General features: G+C 44.8%; 1 protein-coding gene across 6 annotated transcripts in view; it reads left to right on the top strand.

The window, feature by feature from the left end:
• Nucleotides 1-28: 28 nt before the first annotated feature.
• The window catches only part of TMEM269 (transmembrane protein 269), a 23,995-nt gene continuing 4,683 nt past the window's right edge, over nucleotides 29-19,340 (top strand). Inside the window, exons 1-8 of one of the 6 annotated variants that reach the window (XR_014054370.1) lie at nucleotides 29-104; nucleotides 1,389-1,497; nucleotides 4,620-4,758; nucleotides 10,030-10,127; nucleotides 10,815-10,958; nucleotides 11,603-11,803; nucleotides 13,560-13,733; nucleotides 13,832-14,500. Coding sequence is in view for 5 of the 6 variants with exons in the window: in XM_081492253.1 (XP_081348379.1) it covers nucleotides 90-104; nucleotides 1,389-1,497; nucleotides 4,620-4,758; nucleotides 10,030-10,127; nucleotides 10,815-10,958; nucleotides 11,603-11,803; nucleotides 16,512-16,639 (834 nt within the window). In the remaining variant the exon portion in view is untranslated. Of the gene's footprint in view, nucleotides 105-1,388; nucleotides 1,498-4,619; nucleotides 4,759-10,029; nucleotides 10,128-10,814; nucleotides 10,959-11,602; nucleotides 11,804-13,559; nucleotides 13,734-13,831; nucleotides 14,501-16,511; nucleotides 16,666-19,340 lie in introns of those variants that run through there. The other 5 variants (XM_081492253.1, XM_081492254.1, XM_081492252.1 and 2 more) reach the window with 5 other exon arrangements.

Below are 19,340 nucleotides of genomic sequence, written 5' to 3'. Positions count from 1 at the left end.
GCTTGGGTTGGCAGCTCCCGCTTGCCTTGGCTGGCCCCTCCACCGCACAGGAAACGGGAAGGGAGTGTGGGCCCCCACCCCATCTAGGAATGTCTGGTCCCCAGGTAAGCATCCGCAGCAGCACGTGCCTCCTCCGGGTGCTGTCAGTGATCACGGCTCAGGGTGGGGGCGGGGGGAGTGGGGAAAGGGCTGTCCCGAGGTGCTGGCGCCCAGCCCCGGCTCGGTCTCTTCCATCTTTTCTCCTGGGCATCTTCACCGTTGCTGTCATCCCGCAGGGCGAGCGGAATAGCAGAGGGGGAGGGACGAGGAAGAGCTCGCTGGTGTCTTCAGATTGGACAGACCAGCGTCAGGAGGAGGCCGGTTCTCTGTTGGGCTGCTGGCGTCTAGAGTAGCGGGCGGAGTGGGGTGGCCGCGGGGAGGCAGGTCATTTCTCACACAAGTGGCTGTGCCCGTGGCTCACAGCCTGCCCGCGGGGAAGTGTCACCCGGAGCGTTCTCGCACCAATGCTGCCGGGTTCCTGGGCACAGAACCCACACCGCCGCCCTTGCCTTTCCCGAGAGTCACACGCAACCCTTCCCACTTCTTCCAGGAGCAGCCCCAACGTCTGCCGTTCCGGCTCGCTCACCTCACCAGTCTCATGGCTGATTTCCTTTTCTTCAGCCTCTCCCCTCGAGACCACCCTCCACTTGCAACCCACATCTGAGCAAGACACCCTCCTACACCCTCTTACTAAATAAACATTACTGCCCAGTTGCAGTGGCAATGCAAGATCACACCAGCTATCACAACGGTGACCTCCCTGCCGGCTCTGCATCCAGGCGCCCCTCTCTCCCTGGGATCCACCTCCTCATTGTGCTTTCCTTCTTGGAATTTCCTTTGCCAAGAAGCTGCCCTCGCCACCGCCCCGCCCTCTCCCCCGCACCCCCGCTACCACCCACCGCTTTCATTTATGCTTATAGAGTCGTAAATATCATGTTGGTGGAGCCTTCCCCTGCCCCCGTCACAGACTTAGTCTTCCCTGGACACACTCAGCAACCTGACAAACCCTTGTCCAACAACACTGGTCACACCACCTTCACTGTCCCTGCACACATCTGCCTCCCCCAACAGATTCCCAGCCTCCGGAGGATGTTCTGTGTGCCCAGAACATGCAGGCTGGGCACAGGGCAAGCATAAGCAAGTACATTTTTTAAAATGAGTAAATGGAAGATCATAAGCATCGGGTAGATGCTTGGGTGTGTTGAAGAGGCTGGATTGTTCATTTGAGAATGCTTCTCATGCGACAGACTAGACAGGCTTTGAGTGAGTGATTGAGTGCAGAGAGGATCTCAGGCAAGCACCAGAGTGCTCTATTAATTTAACAGTCACTGAACAACTTCTATTGTCAGGCCTCATGCTGGGCACCGGGGATCTCGGTCGGCACTCAAGTTCCTTTCCCTGTACTAGAGAAGGAAGACCACATAGGTGATGCCAATACAGAGTGCCAAGTGTCACACGGTGAGCACAAGGAGATGTGGCAGTGCAGGGGAGGAGCACCTCAAGACTTGAGGGCATGCCAGGCTTCCCAAAGAGGATCACCACCCAACCCAAGACCAGAAGCGGGCAGAGAAGGGGTCAAGGGGCAATGCAGAAAGGACTTGCATACCAAATGAAGGCGCTGAGCTCCATCCTGAGGGAGCTGGGAGCCACTGATGACCTCCAAGGAGCTGGGGAGTGACACAAGCTAGTCCTGCCAGCCACTGCTGGGCAAGGCCTCAGCTCTGACCCCTCCTCTGAGGAGCCTTCTTTGAGCCCCCTGACAGGCAGGACCCCTCTTCTATGCTCCCTTAGCAGCCTTGTCACCTCTTCCTTTCTGTGCAGGGTTAAAGCCTCTGCCAGACCAGGTTTTTGAGAGACAAGACCAGGTTTTAATCTTTTTTGTCCTAAGACCAAATGTTTGCTGAATGATTGGATTATTCTTTTTTCCTCTGAATTTCAACAGCCCTTACTCTCAGGTCCACATCCTTTCATACCTGGAGCCTGTGCATTATGCTGCAGATGTCTTTTAATTGGGAAAGAGGAGGCCCAGTTCCAATCCTGGCTCCACCATTTACTGGGACAAATTATTCAACTGTCCTGAAACCTTAGTTTCCCCACCTGTAAGATGAGTTATCACCATAACAGTCTGTAAGTCTCCACATGCATGCATGAATCTTCTTCTCCTGAATAGACTGTAAGTTCTATGGTCCAGGCAGGTACCAAGGACTTTAGTCAGCACCTTGCTTGATCTGAGCTTACAACAAGTACAAAATGATCAGATCTGTTGGTTGGTAGACAGCAGCGTACACAGGAAAGAACCCTTAAGGTGAAGTTGGAAGTCTTGTTCTGCCACTTCCAGTGTGACCTTGAACGAGGTTCTTCCCCTCTCCGAGTCTTCTTTGCTTTACCTGGCAAACCTCACAGGGCCATTGGAAACCACAGAGATGAACGTGCTTTGTGAATGAACAAGATAATCTGGTAGACAATTAATTGAACATTAATTAAACTGTGAAGCAGTATAGATGAGATGTGTCTAGTAACTGTTGGACATACCCCAGGTATCTCTGCAGAGAGGCAGAGATGCTAGGATGCTGCTCTTCCAGGCGACAGTAGGCTAGACTGGAACAGAGGTGTTTGGTCTTGCCAGCTCAGCCCTGAGACTCAGGACAGACCAGGAGGGAAGGGTTGACAGGCAGGGAACATAACACTAGTCCTTTGCTCCCCTTCCCATCCCAGATTTGTCTGGCTAGCATTGCTTCCTGTCTTACATTTTGAGGGAATCTGGCATGACAAGGTCTCAGAAGTTCCAGTGGCTTTGGCATTATAGCTACTGATACCCCTTGGTGAATAAAGCTGGCCTATGGGAGCAGTTAGCTCTGCCGTGCTGCCTGATAAACTCTTAGCTCTAAACTCCAAATCCTGCCCCCTCTCACCCTCTGCATCTTGGCAGCAGTATTTATGGGAAAGGGCCATGACTTGTCTTAGCTCTTGCCCAGACCAGAAACACCTGGGGCTGTACAGAGGGGCTATATGGAAGCAAAGTCTCAGCTTCCTCACCTTGAAAATGAGTGGGGATCAAATGAGAAAACAGATGTGGAAACACCTTGGAACTTGTATATTTTACTCAAGTGCAGGATTCTATATATGGGTAGTATGTTTACAACCGGTGGGGCCTCCCTGTTTCAGAGAGCGCTGGGGCTCTTTCTCCAAAAGCAAGGTTCACGATGCAGTTTATGTGTAAGGAGTGCACGTGTTTGGTCTCGGAGTGAACACAGACACAGTGGGACTGTGAGAATGGCCAGGGCCAGCTGATCCCTGCTGCCAAAGGAGGCTGGGGGAGAGAGGTGGACGGGTAGGGGCTGCTCTGCATGGAAAGGCTGTAGCTACCCAGCAGGGCTGGCCATCGGAGCTCCCTCATCACCCCCTGCCCGAAAGACCCCCTCCTGCTGAGATCATGCCCCTAGTAAGAAGCACCAGATTTAGAATCAAACAGGTGGGATTGATTCTACTCACCTAATATGTGACTGTGAGCAAATATGTCCATTTCTCAGGACCTCAGTTTCCTCATCCATGAAATGGGGACAATTATAGTAGCATCTCCCCAGGTTGTCAGGATCAGGAGAGAGAATGTGGTAGAAGTGTCCTGTGAACTATCCAGTGCTGTCTGTCTTCATTTTGTGTTTCTCATCTCTTCCACTGTTGGTGCTGGGTCTGCTGCTGGGGACTGTCTGAACTAGGACCTTGAGGCACCTCAGCCTCTCCTCCTGAGGGAGGGAGTGTGGCTGGAGGGGCAGAGGAGCCTGAATCTGCAGCAGGCCCTTTGTGCTTCCCTCCCATCAGGTAGCCTCTCGCCTCCTGGGCCACTCCTAGGTGTGAGGGGGTTACCTCTTCCCAGTGTTTTGACTCCTGTGGGCTCACTCTAGAGTATTAAAAGTAGCTTTGTCTTCCTTTGTAGCTCAGTCGGTAAAGAATCTGCCTGCAGTGCAGAAGTCCCGGGTTCGATCCCTGGGTTGGGAAGATCCCCTGGAGAACGAAATGGCAACCCATTCCAGTATCCTTGCCTGGAATATCTCATAGACAGAGGAGCCTGGTGGGCTGCAATGGGGTCGCAAAGAGTCGGGCACGACTGAGCAACTAACACTTAACACTTACTTACTTTGTAATGTAAAAATAAAGGAGGCTCATTTATGATAAAGGTCTTTATGACAAAGGGCTCATCTCTCAGATTGAGGAAGGGCCCATACCCTTGGACCCTGGGCCGTGGGGGTGCCAGGAGGGTCACTGTATGGGCTGGATAGAGGTCCGTGCTATAGGGCAAGAGGTGTAGTCAGAGATGGGTGGAAGCTGTGGTCATGATTCATAGCTATGGTTCACTCATTTTGCTATTGAACTTTCTCAGGCATTCATCTTCAGCACCTTTGTCTCACCTCCTGGGTCTCCTCCATCACCCTTAGTCTCCTTCATTCCAGCCAGTGAAATGATGTTGGGAGGGTGCAGTTGTGGGGTGAGATCTAGGGGAACAGGAGGTACCTGGTCCCTGGGAGCTTCTTTTGGGACTCTTTGACCTCGGCAACCCCATGACCCTCTCTCCCGGGCCCCAGGTGAGTGCAGCAGTTTCTTCCTGACCAAAGAGCAGAGCCATCCCCAGATGAATGAATTTACCTGGAAGGATGTTGTCAATGCCTTGTCCCTGGCCAACATGATCCTGGGGCTCTTCTCCATCTTCTGCAGCTTCTGCAAGTATGTTTGGGGGCCCAGCAAGCTCTTTGCCAAGAGCTGGAGCCAATGGCATGAGGGAGGGAGGGGTTTGTCTAGAGAACAAAGCACTGAGGCATACAGATTGACTCGGGGCAGGTGAAAGTGCAGTGGGTTAGGAGTCAAGGGGCTAAGATCCTAGCCTCAGTTCAACCACCAGCCTGATAGGAGACCTTGGCTAGGTCACATCTTGAGGCTCAGTTTCTATCTTTTTTTTTTTTCTGGTCATGCTGTGCAACATGCAGGGTCTTAGTTCTCCAACCAAGGATCAAGCCCATGTCCCTTGCATTGGGAGCACATAGTCTTAACCACTGGACTGCCAGGGAAGTCCCTCTCCATCTTTAAAACAAGGAACTATGATCTCTATAGTTCTTTCCAAATATGGCAATCTAGAATGGTTTCTATGAGAAAATCAAGAGATTCCATTCCTGTAGCCTTTGCACAATCCTTGGGTAGGCAGGCTACCATTAATATTTTTTTGATTCTTAAATTAGAGTGTATGACCTGGTAGAATAGTTAAAGTTAACCCTGTTCTGGAAAGTCTGAGACATGAGTATGGGTCCCCCAAAAATTGTAAGCAAATTATATTTCTATGAATTGAATTGTATTTCAATGCCTTTGGGAAATCAGATCTTTAAAGAGAATCTCTTCATGGAGACTTCACTGGTGGTCCAGTGGCTAAGACTCCGAGTTCCCAATGCAGGGGATCTGGGTTCGATCCCTGGTCAGGGAACTAGATCCTGCATGCTACAACTGAAGATCCCACATAAAGATCCCACATACCACAACTAAGACCTGGCACAGTCAAATAAATAAATAAATATTTTTAAAAAGATAAGTTCTTTATGGGCTTCCCAGGTGGCTCAGTGGTTAAAGAATCTGCCTGCCAATGCAGGAGATGCAGGAGATGTGGGTTTGATACTTGGGTCAGGAAAATTTCCCTGGAGAAGGAAATGGCAACCCACTCCAGTATTCTTGCCTGGAAAATCCCATGGACGGAGGAGCCTGGCGGGCTATAGTCAATGGGGGTCGCAAAGAGTCAGACACAACTGAGCGACTGAGTGCACACACACATACACAAACAAGTCCTTTATAATGTAAGCAACGTCCTCGTAATCTGTTTGATTCTTTATAACCATTAGCAATACCTTCTCTGGATCTGTTTCTCATCCATAAAATAAGATGGTTTTACCTAATGATGTTTAAGTTCCCTTCCAGTTTGAAAATCTCTAAATTTAGGTTTGGGGGTCTCATAAATTGGGACATACCTGCAGCAGAAAATCTCTATCTTCTTAGTTCAACCTAATCTTCTGGGAATGTAGTATTTAAGGCCATCATAGTGGGCCCAATTCCCTTTAGACACATAGTGAAGTGAAAGTCACTCATTCGTGTCTGACTCTTTGCGACCCCATGGACCGTATAGTCCATGGAATTCTCCAGGCCAGAATACTGGAGTGGGTAGCCGTTCCCTTCTCCAGGGGATATTCCCAACCCAAGAATCGAACCCAGGTTTCCCGCATTACAGGGGGATTCTTTCCCAGCTCAGCCACCAGGGAAGCCCCTCTAGACACATAAATATGGGTCTAAACAAAAGAAATTCTAAGGTTGTTTAGGGACAGCTGAGGTCTAGGGTCAGGCTCTCTGTTTGCTTCTGCAGGGCCACCCAAGCATTGCAGTCAGTGCGTCAACTTGGGTGTGGCCTTCTAGGGCAAATTGACCTGAGATTGTTACAGCTGCTTTCAGAGGGGGTCTGGGAGCATGTGCTGGAAAGAAACACAGAATCCTTGAAGGTCGGCTTTCCCTTCCAATGCAAGGGATGTAGGTTCGATCCCTGGTCTGGGAACTAAGATCTCCCATGCCATGGGGCTACTAAGCTGATGTGCCGCGCCTAGAGAAGTCAGCTCCCTGCAACTACTGAGCCTGCACGCCACTGTGCACCACAACTAGAGAAAGCCCGTGCTTTGCAATGGACATCCAGCACAGCCAAAAAAGAAGGAATCCTTGAAGGTAGGGTATGAAAGATATCTTGGAAATCATTTAGAGTGTCAAAAATACGTGAGATGAAAACTGATAGAACTACAAGCAGAATTTTATGGATCTATTATCATAATTGGATATTCAGCAGGCAGAAAATCAGTAAGGATATAGTGGAATAGTACCCTTGACCCATTTGATCTAATTGATGTTTTATCTAATACTTGATCCAACAATAGCAGAATACATGTTATTCTCAAGCTCACTCAGATAGACCACATTCTGGTCTGTAAGACATACTTTAACAAATTTGAAAGAATATAAATCATACGAAGTATGATCTTAGACCATATGGAGTTAAACTAGAAATAACAGAAAGATAACTAGAAAATTCCAAAATACATGGGAGTTGAACAACTCATTTCTAAATAATACATAGACAAAAAAGTCACAAGAGAAATTAGAAAATATTTTGAACTAAATGAAAGTGAAAATACAACTTATCAAAATGTGTGAGATGTAGTGAATGCAGTACTTAGAGGGAAATTTATACATTGTATGCATATATTAGAAAAGAAATCTGCTCTGCCAAAGTCTATGTCAAGAGAACTAGAAAACAAATCACAGACTGGGAGAAAATATTTACAAAAGATACATCTGATAAAGAATTATAGTCCAAAATATACAAAGCTTAAAATTTGTCAATAAGAAAATAATTCAGTTTGAAAAGGGCCCAAAAATTTAACAGACACCTCACCAAAGAAGATATACAGATGGCATTTAAGCATATGAAAAGATACTCATCAAATGTCATCATGGAAACTGACCAGAACACTGACAATAATAAATGCTTTCGAAGATGTGGAGCAACAAGAGCACTTACTCATTGCTGATGGGAACGCAAAATGGTACAGCCCCTTTGGAAGACAGTTTGGTAGCTTCTTACAAAACTAAGCATACTCCTGCCATGAATCAGTGTGTCAGTGTTAGTTGCTCAGCCATGTCCAACTTGTTGCAACCCCATGGACTGTAGCCCGCCAGGCTCCTCTGTCCACGGAATTCTCCAGGCAAGAATACTGGCATGGGTAGCCATTCCCTTTTTCAGATCTTCCTGACCCAGGGATTGAATACAGGTCTCCTGCATTCCAGGCAGATTCTTTACCATCTGAGCCACCAGGGAAGCCCAACTCCTACTGTACAATCAAGCAAATGAATCGAAAACTATGTTCAAAACCTGTACTTAGATGATTATGGTATTTTACTCATAATTGCCAAAACATGAAAGTAACAAAGGTATCCTTCAGTAGATGAATGAATAAATTGTGGTACATCCAGACAATGGAATATCACTCTCAGTATTAAAAACAAATGAGGATAAGGAAGCTGTGGTACATATACACAATGGAATATTACTCAGCCATTAAAAAAAAATACATTTGAATCGGTTCTACTGAGATGGATGAAACTGGAGCCCATTATACAGAGTGAAGTAAGCCAGAAAGAAAAACAACAATACAGTATACTAATGCATATATATGGAATTTGAAAGATGGTAACGATAACCCTATATGCGAGACAGAATAAGAGACACAGATGCATGGAACAATTTTATGGACTCTGAGGGAGAAGGTGAGGGTGGGACGTTCTGGGAGAATAGCATTGAAACATGTATATTATCATATGTGAAACAGAACACCATTCCATGTTCGATGCATGAGACAAGGGCTCAGGGCCGGGGCAATGGGATGATCCAGAAGGATGGGATGGGGAGGGAGGTGGGGGGGGGTCCAGGAGGGGGAACACATGTAAACCCATGGCTGATTCATGTCAATGTATGGCAAAAACTATTGCAATGTTGTGAAGTGATTGGCCCCCAACTAAAATAAATAAATTTATAAAAAAACAAAAACAAAAACAAATGAGCTATTAAACCCTAAGATGACATGGAAGAACATTAAATGTATATAAGCAAGTGAAAGAGGCCAATCTAAAAATGCTACATATTATATGACCTCTACTACATGACATTCTGGAAAAGAAAATATGGAGGAAATATGTCTCCAAAAATATGGAGACAATAAAAAGATCATATTTGTCAGGAGGATTGGGGAGGACATAAATAGGTAGAGCACAGAGGACTTTTAGGACAGTGAAAATATTCTGTATGATGCTATAATGATGGATATATGCCATTATACTTTTGCCCAAAACTGTAGAATATAACACCAAGAATGAACCCTAAGGTAAACTATGGACTTTGAGTGATTGCAATGTGTCAGTGCAGGGTCACTTTTGGTATATAACCAAGGCCAGAATGTATCATTCTGTTGAATGATATCGATAATGGGAGAGGCTATGCATATGTGAGAAGAAGGGTAATGGATCTCTGCATTACTCTCAATTTTGTTGTAAATCTAAAATTTCCCTAAAAAAATAAAGTCTTTGAAAAAATTGAAAAGAAGGAGGATCTAAAATCAATTACGTAGGCTTCCATCTTAGAAAACGAGAAAAAAAGAGCAAATTAAATCCATAGTAAGCAGAAGGAAAGAAATAAAAATTAGAATAGAAATCAATGAAATTGAAAACAAGAAGTCAATAAAGAAAATCAATGAAACCAACATCTAGTTCTTCGAAAAGATCAATATAATTGATAAACCTCTAGCCAGGCTATCCAAGAAAAAGAGAAGATACAAATTACCAATATCAGAAATGAAAAATGAGGAATCATCACATGAACATTAAAAGTATAATAAAGGAATATTGTGAACAACTCTGTGTCCACAGATTTGTAGCCTAAGATGAAACAGATCAACTCCTTCAAAGATACAAAACTCACATTGGAGAAATAGATAATCTAAATAGGCTTGTATCTGTTAAAGAAATCATTTGACACAAACCTTTCATTTTACAAATGGAGGAACAGAGGCCACAGTGAGATGGTTGTGGAGGCTGGGCTAGGACCTAGGATCTCCCTTGCCATTGAATATGCCTGGAATTTAGAATCGGAAAGGACCTTATTTCTTAATGATTACCTAAGGGGCAGAGGGCAGCCCTCTAAGAATGTGGGTTGAGAATACAAGTATGAAGGGGGTGTAAGTCTGTGTGTGTGGTGTGTAAGGCAGCACAGATCAGAAGGATGTGAGATAGGGAGCATGTAGGAGTGTGTATATGTGTGCTGGCTAGCACAGGAAGCATATTGGTTTAGTTGGAGGTTGGTAGGGGTGGAGTCTCTTTGATACTGTGAGAGAGCTGTCCTGTTTGGCCTGCGGGCCTGCACTTTAGGAAATCCTCCTGCGCCTCCTGGATGGTTTTGGTCAGCTTTCTATTAAACATGGCTATCGGGTCAGTGACCAGACACCTGAACATCTGCTCCAGATCCGGTGAGTCCAGGCCTCAGATTCATCATCCCTGACCCCAGGAGCACCCATTCAGGTCAGCTCCTCTGTCCTGTAATATTCAGCAGGCTTCCAGCAGTCACCACCCCTGTTCAGTCCCTCTGAGTGTAGCAGAAGCAGCCCTAGAACAGGATTTTGTGAGCCCCGCAGCCTAGATCTAGCGACTTGGCTGGTTCACTTGTGGATCTCTGCCTGTCCTTCTCCTGGCCTTCACTTGGCTTATCTGCCCTGTCTCCCTCTCAGGGCGGATCTGGGAGTGGGAGCAGTGGTTGTGGTAATGGAGGTGTGGAGAAATGAAAAATACCCCAAGCAGAGCAACTCACTTAAAATATAATAAAATATTCCCAAGTAAGATTTTGCTTGGAACAAAAGGGTTCCATATCATTAATTTGTTTCCAACTGTGGTCCAACCCTTGCATGTTGAAGGACAGGAAAACTAAGACCTAGACAGAGAAAGACTTGCCTAAGGCCACATGGTCAGTTCGAGGCAGAGCCAGGAGAAGACCCTAGTCTTTAATCAGCAGACCACCCCAGGAAGCAGCATTGCCTTCTGGCCCCTCAGGGACCTGATAGCAGGATCCTGCTTGTCATCACTCCAGCTACCCCATCAGAGGGGACTAAGATACAAGACATGTGAGCGAAAATTCTTCTAACTTTGGCCTTCTGGAGCAGGAATCGAGCTGAATGACTTTGCAGTCTTCACCACCTTTGGCCTGGCCTCAGCCCTGCTTCTAGGTGTGGATGGACCTCTGAATGGGTTCCTGGCCATCATCTATGTGTTAGCTATTTCATTCCGCCTCTGTTTTTATTCAACCGGTGAGTAGAAACCAGACTTATGGCTGAGGGTAGGAACTGTGGAGGGGAGAAGCTGTTGGATATCAGAAACCTGGGGAGCAGTAACTGACTCCTCTCCTTCCTTTTATGGAGACCCTCTTCCTTCCTTCTCTCCTGCTCTAGGCCCACTGGAGGTTTCAGGTTGCCTTGGCTGAGCCCTGGTCTAGTGGGCAGGAACCCTTGGTTCTTGAACCAGCTGTGCTTTTTTCTTGTTGTGTGACCTTTGGATGGAGCACATGGCTTCCAAGACCCTAGAACTAGAGGTCATACTCCAGTTTCCCAAAACAGATGGGGAAACTGAACTCCAGGGAGGGTAATTGCCTTGCCTAAGGTAACAATGCAAGGGATTGCAGAGGCAGACAGAAAGATCTCAGAGGCCTCTTCTACAGAGGCTTCCTAGGGGTGAGGGCACAGGCCTGGTCCTAGCTGCCTGCTTTACCTTGGGGATCCAGTGCAAAACCCACATGTCATCTCTGAATAACTAAGTTCTTTACAGCTGGCTGCTGCCCTGGGAGTAAGGGGATTTGGAATGTGGGGCAGGGAAGACCCAAAGAGAGAAGGACTTCCTCCTGTGGATGCTTTAGAGCAGTGGGAAGCAGCTAACCCCATCTTTTGTTTCCCTGCAGGCATTCCTTTCACACACAAGGGTCTACCCTGCCCCTATGCTTCCTGTGTTTTGGCTTCCACCTCCCTCCTGACCAAAGGCAACACATTCATTCTCTCTTGCATGGCCTCACTCATGATTCTGTTCATGATGGACCAGAGCTACTACCCACATGATGAAATCCTGGAGTCTGAGAGCTGGAAAAAAATGGTCTATCTGGGAGGTAAGTGAAATATATTGCTCTTAATGTCACTAGTGATCATTTATTATCATTACTGCTCACTGCCACCCTGTTTCTCACCCCACATTCCCTCTCTCTCTCTCACCCTGCTCTATTCTTCTCCATAGAATTTATTATATCATCCCCTGAAGTGTATTTACGTGTGTGTTGTCTATATACACTAAACCTGCCCCCCCCCACCCATAGAGGACTCTTTTTTTTATTTGTGCCATAATCCCTAGTACCTAGGATTGTGCCAATCACATAGTAGATACTCAAGTAAATATTTGTTGGATGTTATTAAGTTCAATAGGAATTTAGGGAACACCTACCATATACCAGGTACTAAGAATCAAATTGGTAAACCAGACAAATACTTCCTTCGGATGGGGGAGACAGACACCAAACGAATCATGGCAGAAATAACTAAAAATATATAGTTTTGATGTGTTGTGAAACTACAGCATGTTCTCAGAGGGCATCAGAGGGTGACCTAATTTAGATGGGAATGCCTAGAGGGAATGAAACCTGGGTGAAATTGATCAAAAGGTAAAAATTCCAGATACAAGATAAATAAGTTCTGTGCCTGTAATGTACATCATGGTGTCTACAATACTGTATTGTCATTTGAAAGTTGCTAAGAGAGTAGATCTTAAAAGTTCTCATCACAAGAAAAAAAGTTTGTAACTTTGTGAGGTGATGGATACTGACTAAATTTATTATGGTTATCATGTTGCAATATACACAAATATCAAAGTTGTTGATATACCTTGGACTAATACCAAGTTATATGTCAATGATATCTCAATAAAACTGGAAAAAATTAAAAACACATGAAAACTACAAGATGATTTGCCAAGTAGTGGGAGGGGTGGTTCAGAAAATGAAACAGACCTTTGTGAGTGCTCTGAGACAAGGAGCAGCCAGACACATTAGAGCAGTAGTGTGGCTGGACTTGCTGAGAGAGGGCTGGCAACAGACTGAGGCCAGCGAAGCGAGCAGACTGGGCAGGACTGGGGATTGGATCCTGGAGGCAAATAAGTCTCTGAAGGGATGTCTGAGCAGCAGTTTTACACGTTCACTTTGACTGTAATGTAGAGAAGAGATTGTAGGAGACTCAGAATGGAAGTAGGAAAACCAGCTTTTTCTCACATGAAAGGTGATGGGGGTAAAGATGAAGAGATGTGACATGAGTGTTGGAAATACCGTACAGCTGATGTCGAGGAAGCAGTTTCTGGGCTATAGCAATTGAGTAAAGGGTGCCAGGCCCTGAGGCCCTGGTCACCCTGGGGCCCTGGAAGATGTCTCCCTAAGACTTCCCTGATTTATGGTCTTCTTCAAGGAACATCGATTTTTCTTCTTTTGAAATGTGCTCATGTGAACAAGATGACATCTACGCTTGTTTCTATGTGGGTCCACTTGGTTTGAAGTGGTGGCTCAGATGATAAAGAATCTGCCTGCAATACAGGAGACCCAGGTTCGATCCTTGGGTCTGGATGATCCCCTGGAGGAGGGCATGGCAACCACTCCAGTATTCTTGCCTGGAGAATAGCATGGACAGAAGAGCCTGGCAGGCTGCAGTCCGTGGGGATGCAAATAGTTGGACATGACTGAGTGACTAACACTTTCAGTTTCACTTGGTTTGAAGGGTCCTGGGTTCCATCCTGACTCTCCCCTTTAAGTTCACACCCTTTCTTCTGTAGCATTAGCACCCATAGCCCTGTCCAAGTTCTAAGTGCTGGCTCCTCCTGTGTCCCAGTTGGCAGAGGCACAATGAGGGGAGAAGACACCGGGTTTGGAGCTAAACAGACCTGAGTTCAAATTCTAACTTCAGCACATATTAGTTGCCTGAATTTGAGCCTGCTGCAGTTTTCTTCATCTATAAGACGAAGCTGATAATCCCTACCTTGCAAGATACTTGAGATTAAATGAGGTAATGTATATAAATCCTCTGGCACAGATGTGTCCTGTAAATGGAAATTTCTTGGCCTCCTTCTTCCCTTCACTCGCCCTTCTCTTATCTCATTGCAGCAGTGTTTCCCACAGTGTTCTTTGTAGACACCATCGATCTCCTCTTCGCAAAATAGATGGCACACGTGACAGCCTTCCATGGATTGTCTGTGCTGTGTGGGTAAAGGGGGAGACTGCACCTCACAAGCCTGACACCAGTTGATACTGAAGCCCTGCTGGATAGATTTCAAAATGCCTGCTGTGGATATTGGAATGCAGCCCGTCATCTTTTTAGACCAAGTTCCCTTCTCTCCCACAGAGCTCTGTACATCTGAGGAGCTGCTCTATGGCTACTGAGACCTTTTTCCAGGACAATTCTGGTTTAAAATATTATCTCACTAACTCAACAAATCAATGCCTGTTCTCTAGATGTAGTATTCCAATGTTCCAATACCTTTCTGTAACTGCTTCTTATCCCTAGACGTGGTTTTTTTCAGATCCCATGTTCTGATTTCTCTTGAGGAATATATGCTGGAGTATGGCATGGAAATGCCATAGACTATACACTCCCTCCCTCCATTTGAGCTTTCTGAAGCAGTCTGTTTCTAGGTTTTAACATCTAGGCAGATGAGGGATTGAATCAGGACCTTGTCTGAATTACATCCCCTCTGTTACCTTGTCTGAAAAACAGAGTTAATCCTAAATCATAGGGTAATTCTGAAATGCACATAAAGTACTTTGTGTAACCTACGTAGCAGACTGTCTAGTGCAAAGTGTGTGTGTCTGTGCTCTATTATGTACAATTCTTTGTGACGCTATGGACTGTAGCCCATTGGGCTCCTCTGTCCATGGGATTTCCCAGGCAAGAATACTGGAGTGGGTTGCCATTTCCTCCTTCAGGGGATCTTCCTGACCCAGGGATCGAACATGTGTCTCCTGCATTGGCAGGCAGATTCTTTATCACTGAGCCACCTAGGAAGCCTCTAGTGCAAACTAGATCTCCACAAATGTTAGTGCCCTTTGGTGGTAAATCTGAGATTGAAATTGTGTTGCGGGAGTGGAGGGGGGTGTCCCTCAAGACCACCCCTGGGTCAGTGCTTCTCTAGGAGGACTCACAGGATTCTGCAGAGAGTCACACATATAGCTCAGATTTGTTATAGCAAAAGGATAAAGCAAAATCAGTCAAGAGAAATTGAAAGGAATCAAGTCTGGAGGGAACCAGGTACAAGCTTCCAAGCATCCTTTCCCCATGGAGTCACGCAGGACACAATTCTCCAGCACTGAATTGCGACACTGCTTGTGAAGGTCTGTCTTCTAGGAGGCTCTTTAGAGACTCGTGCTGAAGGCATTTACAGGGGCTGGACACATAGGTCCCCTCTGCCTGGCGGTGGTTTAGTGGCTCAGTCATGTGCATCTCTTGTGACCCCATAGACTGTAGCTCTCCAGGCTCCTCTGTCCATGGGATTTCCCAGGCAAGAATACTGGAGTGGGTTGCCATTCCTTCTCCAGGGGATCTTGCCAACCCAGGGATTGAACCCGAGTCTCCTGCACTGGCAGGTGGATTCTTTACCACTGAGCCACTAGGGAAGCCCTTCCCCTCTGCCTAGCATGTACCAAAATTCCAGACTTCCATAGAAGGAAATCAACATTCTGCATTAACTATCTCGCTTGTACAACCAGTTGCTCTCATCAGTTTTTATCAGTGTAGGAAACTTTATTATTTAAGATTCCAGGCTCCTGGCCCACCTTGCAAGCAGGATTTTCTAAGGATAGCAATCTTAGGCCTGCTATGTTAACTCTTTTCCACATGTGTATAATACTGTATTGACTTCTATCACATGTTAAACTTGAAACAATATGAATATACATTTTTTTCCTCTTCTTTTTCTTTTTCTAACAAGAGATCCGGGCAACTCAAATGTATTCTTGGCTAAGACTGATTTCTGATCTGAATTTGACAACACGGAATCTGAGATGGCATCGTTGCTGTTCAATTGCTAAGTCATATCTGACTCTTTGTGACCCCATGGACTGCAGCACGCCAGGTTTCCCCGTCCTTCGCTATCTCCTGGAGTTTGCTCAAACTCGTCCATTGAGTTAGTGATTCTATCCAACCATCTTATCCACTGTTGCCCCCTTCTCCTCCTGCCCTCAGTGCTTCCAAGCATCAGGGTCTATTCCAATGAGTTGCTCTTCGCATTAGGTGGCCAAAGTATGGGAACTTCAGCTTCAGCATCAGTACTTCCAACGAATATTCAATAGTCAGAGCTTCCCTGGTGGCTCAGATAGTAAAGAATCTGCCTGCAATGCAGGAGACCTGGGTTTGATTCCTGGGTTAGGAAGATCTCCTGGAGAAGGGAATAGCTACCCACTCCACTATTCTTGCCTGGAGAATTCCAAGGGGAGAGGAGCCTGGCGGGCTACAGTCCATGGGGTTGCCACAAGTCAGACAAAATTGAGCAATTAACACTTTCAGAATTTTTGAGCAATTAACACTTTCACTTTCAGAATTCCAGAGAATAGCAAGGAGAGATAAGAAAGCCTTAAGTGAACAATGCAAAGAACTAGAGATTGCATTAGATTGTAATTATCTGTTATACAAACTTCATAAAGGTAAGGCTCATGTGTCAATGGTTTTAGTGTCTTAGGCTCTGTGAGTAAAAACTGAAGGCTGGAAAGATGGGCATTGGACTTAGAGGGTGCAAAATACACATAAGACAGCTTCATAAAAATTGAGTGTTTGCCTTTTTCCTTCTTCTAGGTGTCATCATGCTGTTTTTGTGTCCATTCTCGATAACTGCTTTTTACTGCCTGATGTGGTCACTCTCCTACATCTTCTTTCCAGATGCTCTGTGGGGCAAGGCAGCATGTCTTAGGCCACGGCACTGAAGATATTAAACAGCCCTACCCACTTCCACTCGCCTCTGTGGGGTTTCTGCTAGCATGGTGGGCCAAACCCTGCCTTACCCTCACTAAATCTTTCCTTGTCTCTGTGCTGTGCAGTGCTAGATACCTGTGGCCTTGAACCAGAGCAACCCACGGTAGGGCCAGTGGCCTGTACTTCCTCCTCTTTATTCAGGATTCTGAATTCCTTGGAGACAATAGTTGTTTATGTCATACAGAACAGATTTTTCCCAAGCTAAACTTGGGCTGGGTTTGAGTTCTAGTTCTGTTACCAGCTGTGTGACCTGGTGCACTAAGGTTTGTCCCTTGGAAATGAATGAAACCCTTCAGAACTGGTGTAGCCTCCACCTTGTCCTGCCTGAATGTAATGACTCCAGTGGTAAGGTGGGGCTTACTAACGGGTTTCTTACATTTATAGACTCTGGCTCTGTAGAGCAGAGCTGATGGCAGGGCAATCCTGTTGCCCCATTTGTGTGTAGGATTTTGTAACTTAATATTCTCTATTTTCACAATTAAAATTTCTGCCTTTTGCTTTGTTTAGAGATTAGATACATTGGCATCTTGAGGGCATCATCTGGCCTCTAGGATCTCATTATGTGTTTTTTTTTCCCTAAGCTCTAAAAATACTAAACTCAAGATATTCAAAGGGCATTTCATATTCTAAAATCCAAATTGAATAGAAATAAAGAGAACTGTATGGAACCCTAAAGTGGCACATCATAGAGAACCCAGGCCCACTAAAGTCACGCTCGCAGCACTGCCTCTGGACTTTCCACCTCCAGATGGTGTACTTGGCTCATTCTGCCCCTTCCTCGGCCAGGGCACCAGACCACCTTTACCTCAGGTCTAACTTCTTGAAGTCTGCAGAATAATATATATTGCAAGTATGCATTAACTTTAAAGTTAAATGAAAAAAGTCCAGTGAAGTCCACATTGCTATGATTTGGCTCTAAAGGAAAAGACAGCACCCTCTTTTCTCCATGGCTTTCTGTTCATATCTGTTATAGCACTTACATTTTTTTCATGGATAGATGAATAGATCTATTTCTTAGATTTTTAAGTTCCTTCAGTTTACATTTTCATATTTCTGATGCCTGCCACAGTGTCCCACACTCAGAAACATATACTTTGTAGATGAATTGATTTGGTTGTGCATTCTAGTGAGTTATATACAAGGTTAGAATAATATAGTAGGAATCTTACAAATATACATGGGCTCAGACATTTCAGTGTGATGTCCTTTAGTGCTGAACCCTCATTTCACTGTTGCCATCCTTCATCAAAATATTTTAGGAACTCCAAGGAGCTTCACAAAAGCTCTTAAAGGTCAGCACTTAGCACAGTGCCTAGACATAATAGGTGCTCAAAAAATACTTATTTTGCTCGGAGACCACCAAATTTAGTCCAAAAACCTAATAATATTTAATATTAGCCAATGATATCCTCTTTTTAAACCAAAACCAAATTAGCTATTGGTTTTGGCCTCAAATGACTTCTGGCTATTTCTAGAACTTGAACTATGTTCAAAGGAAGAAGATGCAATTCTGAAAGAGGATTTCCATATCCATTCTGAGCCATAGCAGCAGAGCTGAAATAAATATGTAGACTCCCAGAGGAATGCTTTGAAAGGGAAAATACACATTGTACTTTGTTTATAACAATAATAATCATACTACATTGCCTCAAACAAAAGTTTAGGTTAGCGATATGAGGATAGTTATAGATTAGTTGAGAGCTGACAAACTGTTAGACTCACCAAGGAAAAAAAAAAGAGGAGGTACCAATAAACTCAGTAATGAAAGAGGAGAAATAACAATGGATATGACAGAAATACAAAATATTAGATCAGCTATATTAACAGATTGGCCAACCTAGAAGGAAGGTCTTCCAAGAGTGAATCATGAAGAAATAGAAAATCCTAATAGATCGATCACTTACTAGAGACTGAAACAGTAATCAAAAACCTCCCCCCAAACAAAAGTCCAGGGCCTAGTGGGGTTACAGGTGAATTCTACCAAACATTCAAAGAAGACTTAATATCCTTCTCAAACTAATCCAAATAACTGAAGAGGAAGGAATACTTCCTAACTATTTTATAAGGCCCATATCACCCTACACCAAAAGCAAACAGAGAAAACACACAAAAAAGGAAAAGTAGAGACAAGTGTCACTACTAATATAGTCACAAAAATCCTCAACAAAATATTGGCAAACCAAATACACAATATATTAAAAGGATTAACATATTAAAAGGATTAAGTGGATTATTAAGGATTAAGGGATTCTAGGATGTACAAGCCAGTCCATGTGCTACATCACATTAACAAAATGAGCCAAAATCATATAAAATCATCTCACTATATGCAGAAAAAGTGTTTGACAAGATTCAACACCTATTTATGATAAACTCTCAATAAAGTGGGTATAGAAGGAATGTACCTCTACGTATTCAAGTCCATATATGCAAACACACAGCTAACATTATACTCAATGGTAAAAAACTGAAAGCTGAAACAAAAGCTTCATGAAACAATATCCTTACCACATTGATATTTTAAGATCTGTTCTGTTATTTCTTTGAAAGCTTTTTTAAAAAAAAAAATTTTATTTGGCTGCACTGGGTCTTAGTTTTGGCATGCCGATGTTTAGTTGCAGCATGTGGCATCTACTGGCATCCCCTGCATTG

Source organism: Giraffa tippelskirchi, chromosome 5 (assembly GCF_054371585.1).
Source record: "Giraffa tippelskirchi isolate mGirTip1 chromosome 5, T2T-mGirTip1v1.2.pri, whole genome shotgun sequence".
Taxonomy (NCBI): domain Eukaryota; kingdom Metazoa; phylum Chordata; class Mammalia; order Artiodactyla; family Giraffidae; genus Giraffa; species Giraffa tippelskirchi.
This window is presented reverse-complemented; position numbering and strand designations above follow the sequence as displayed.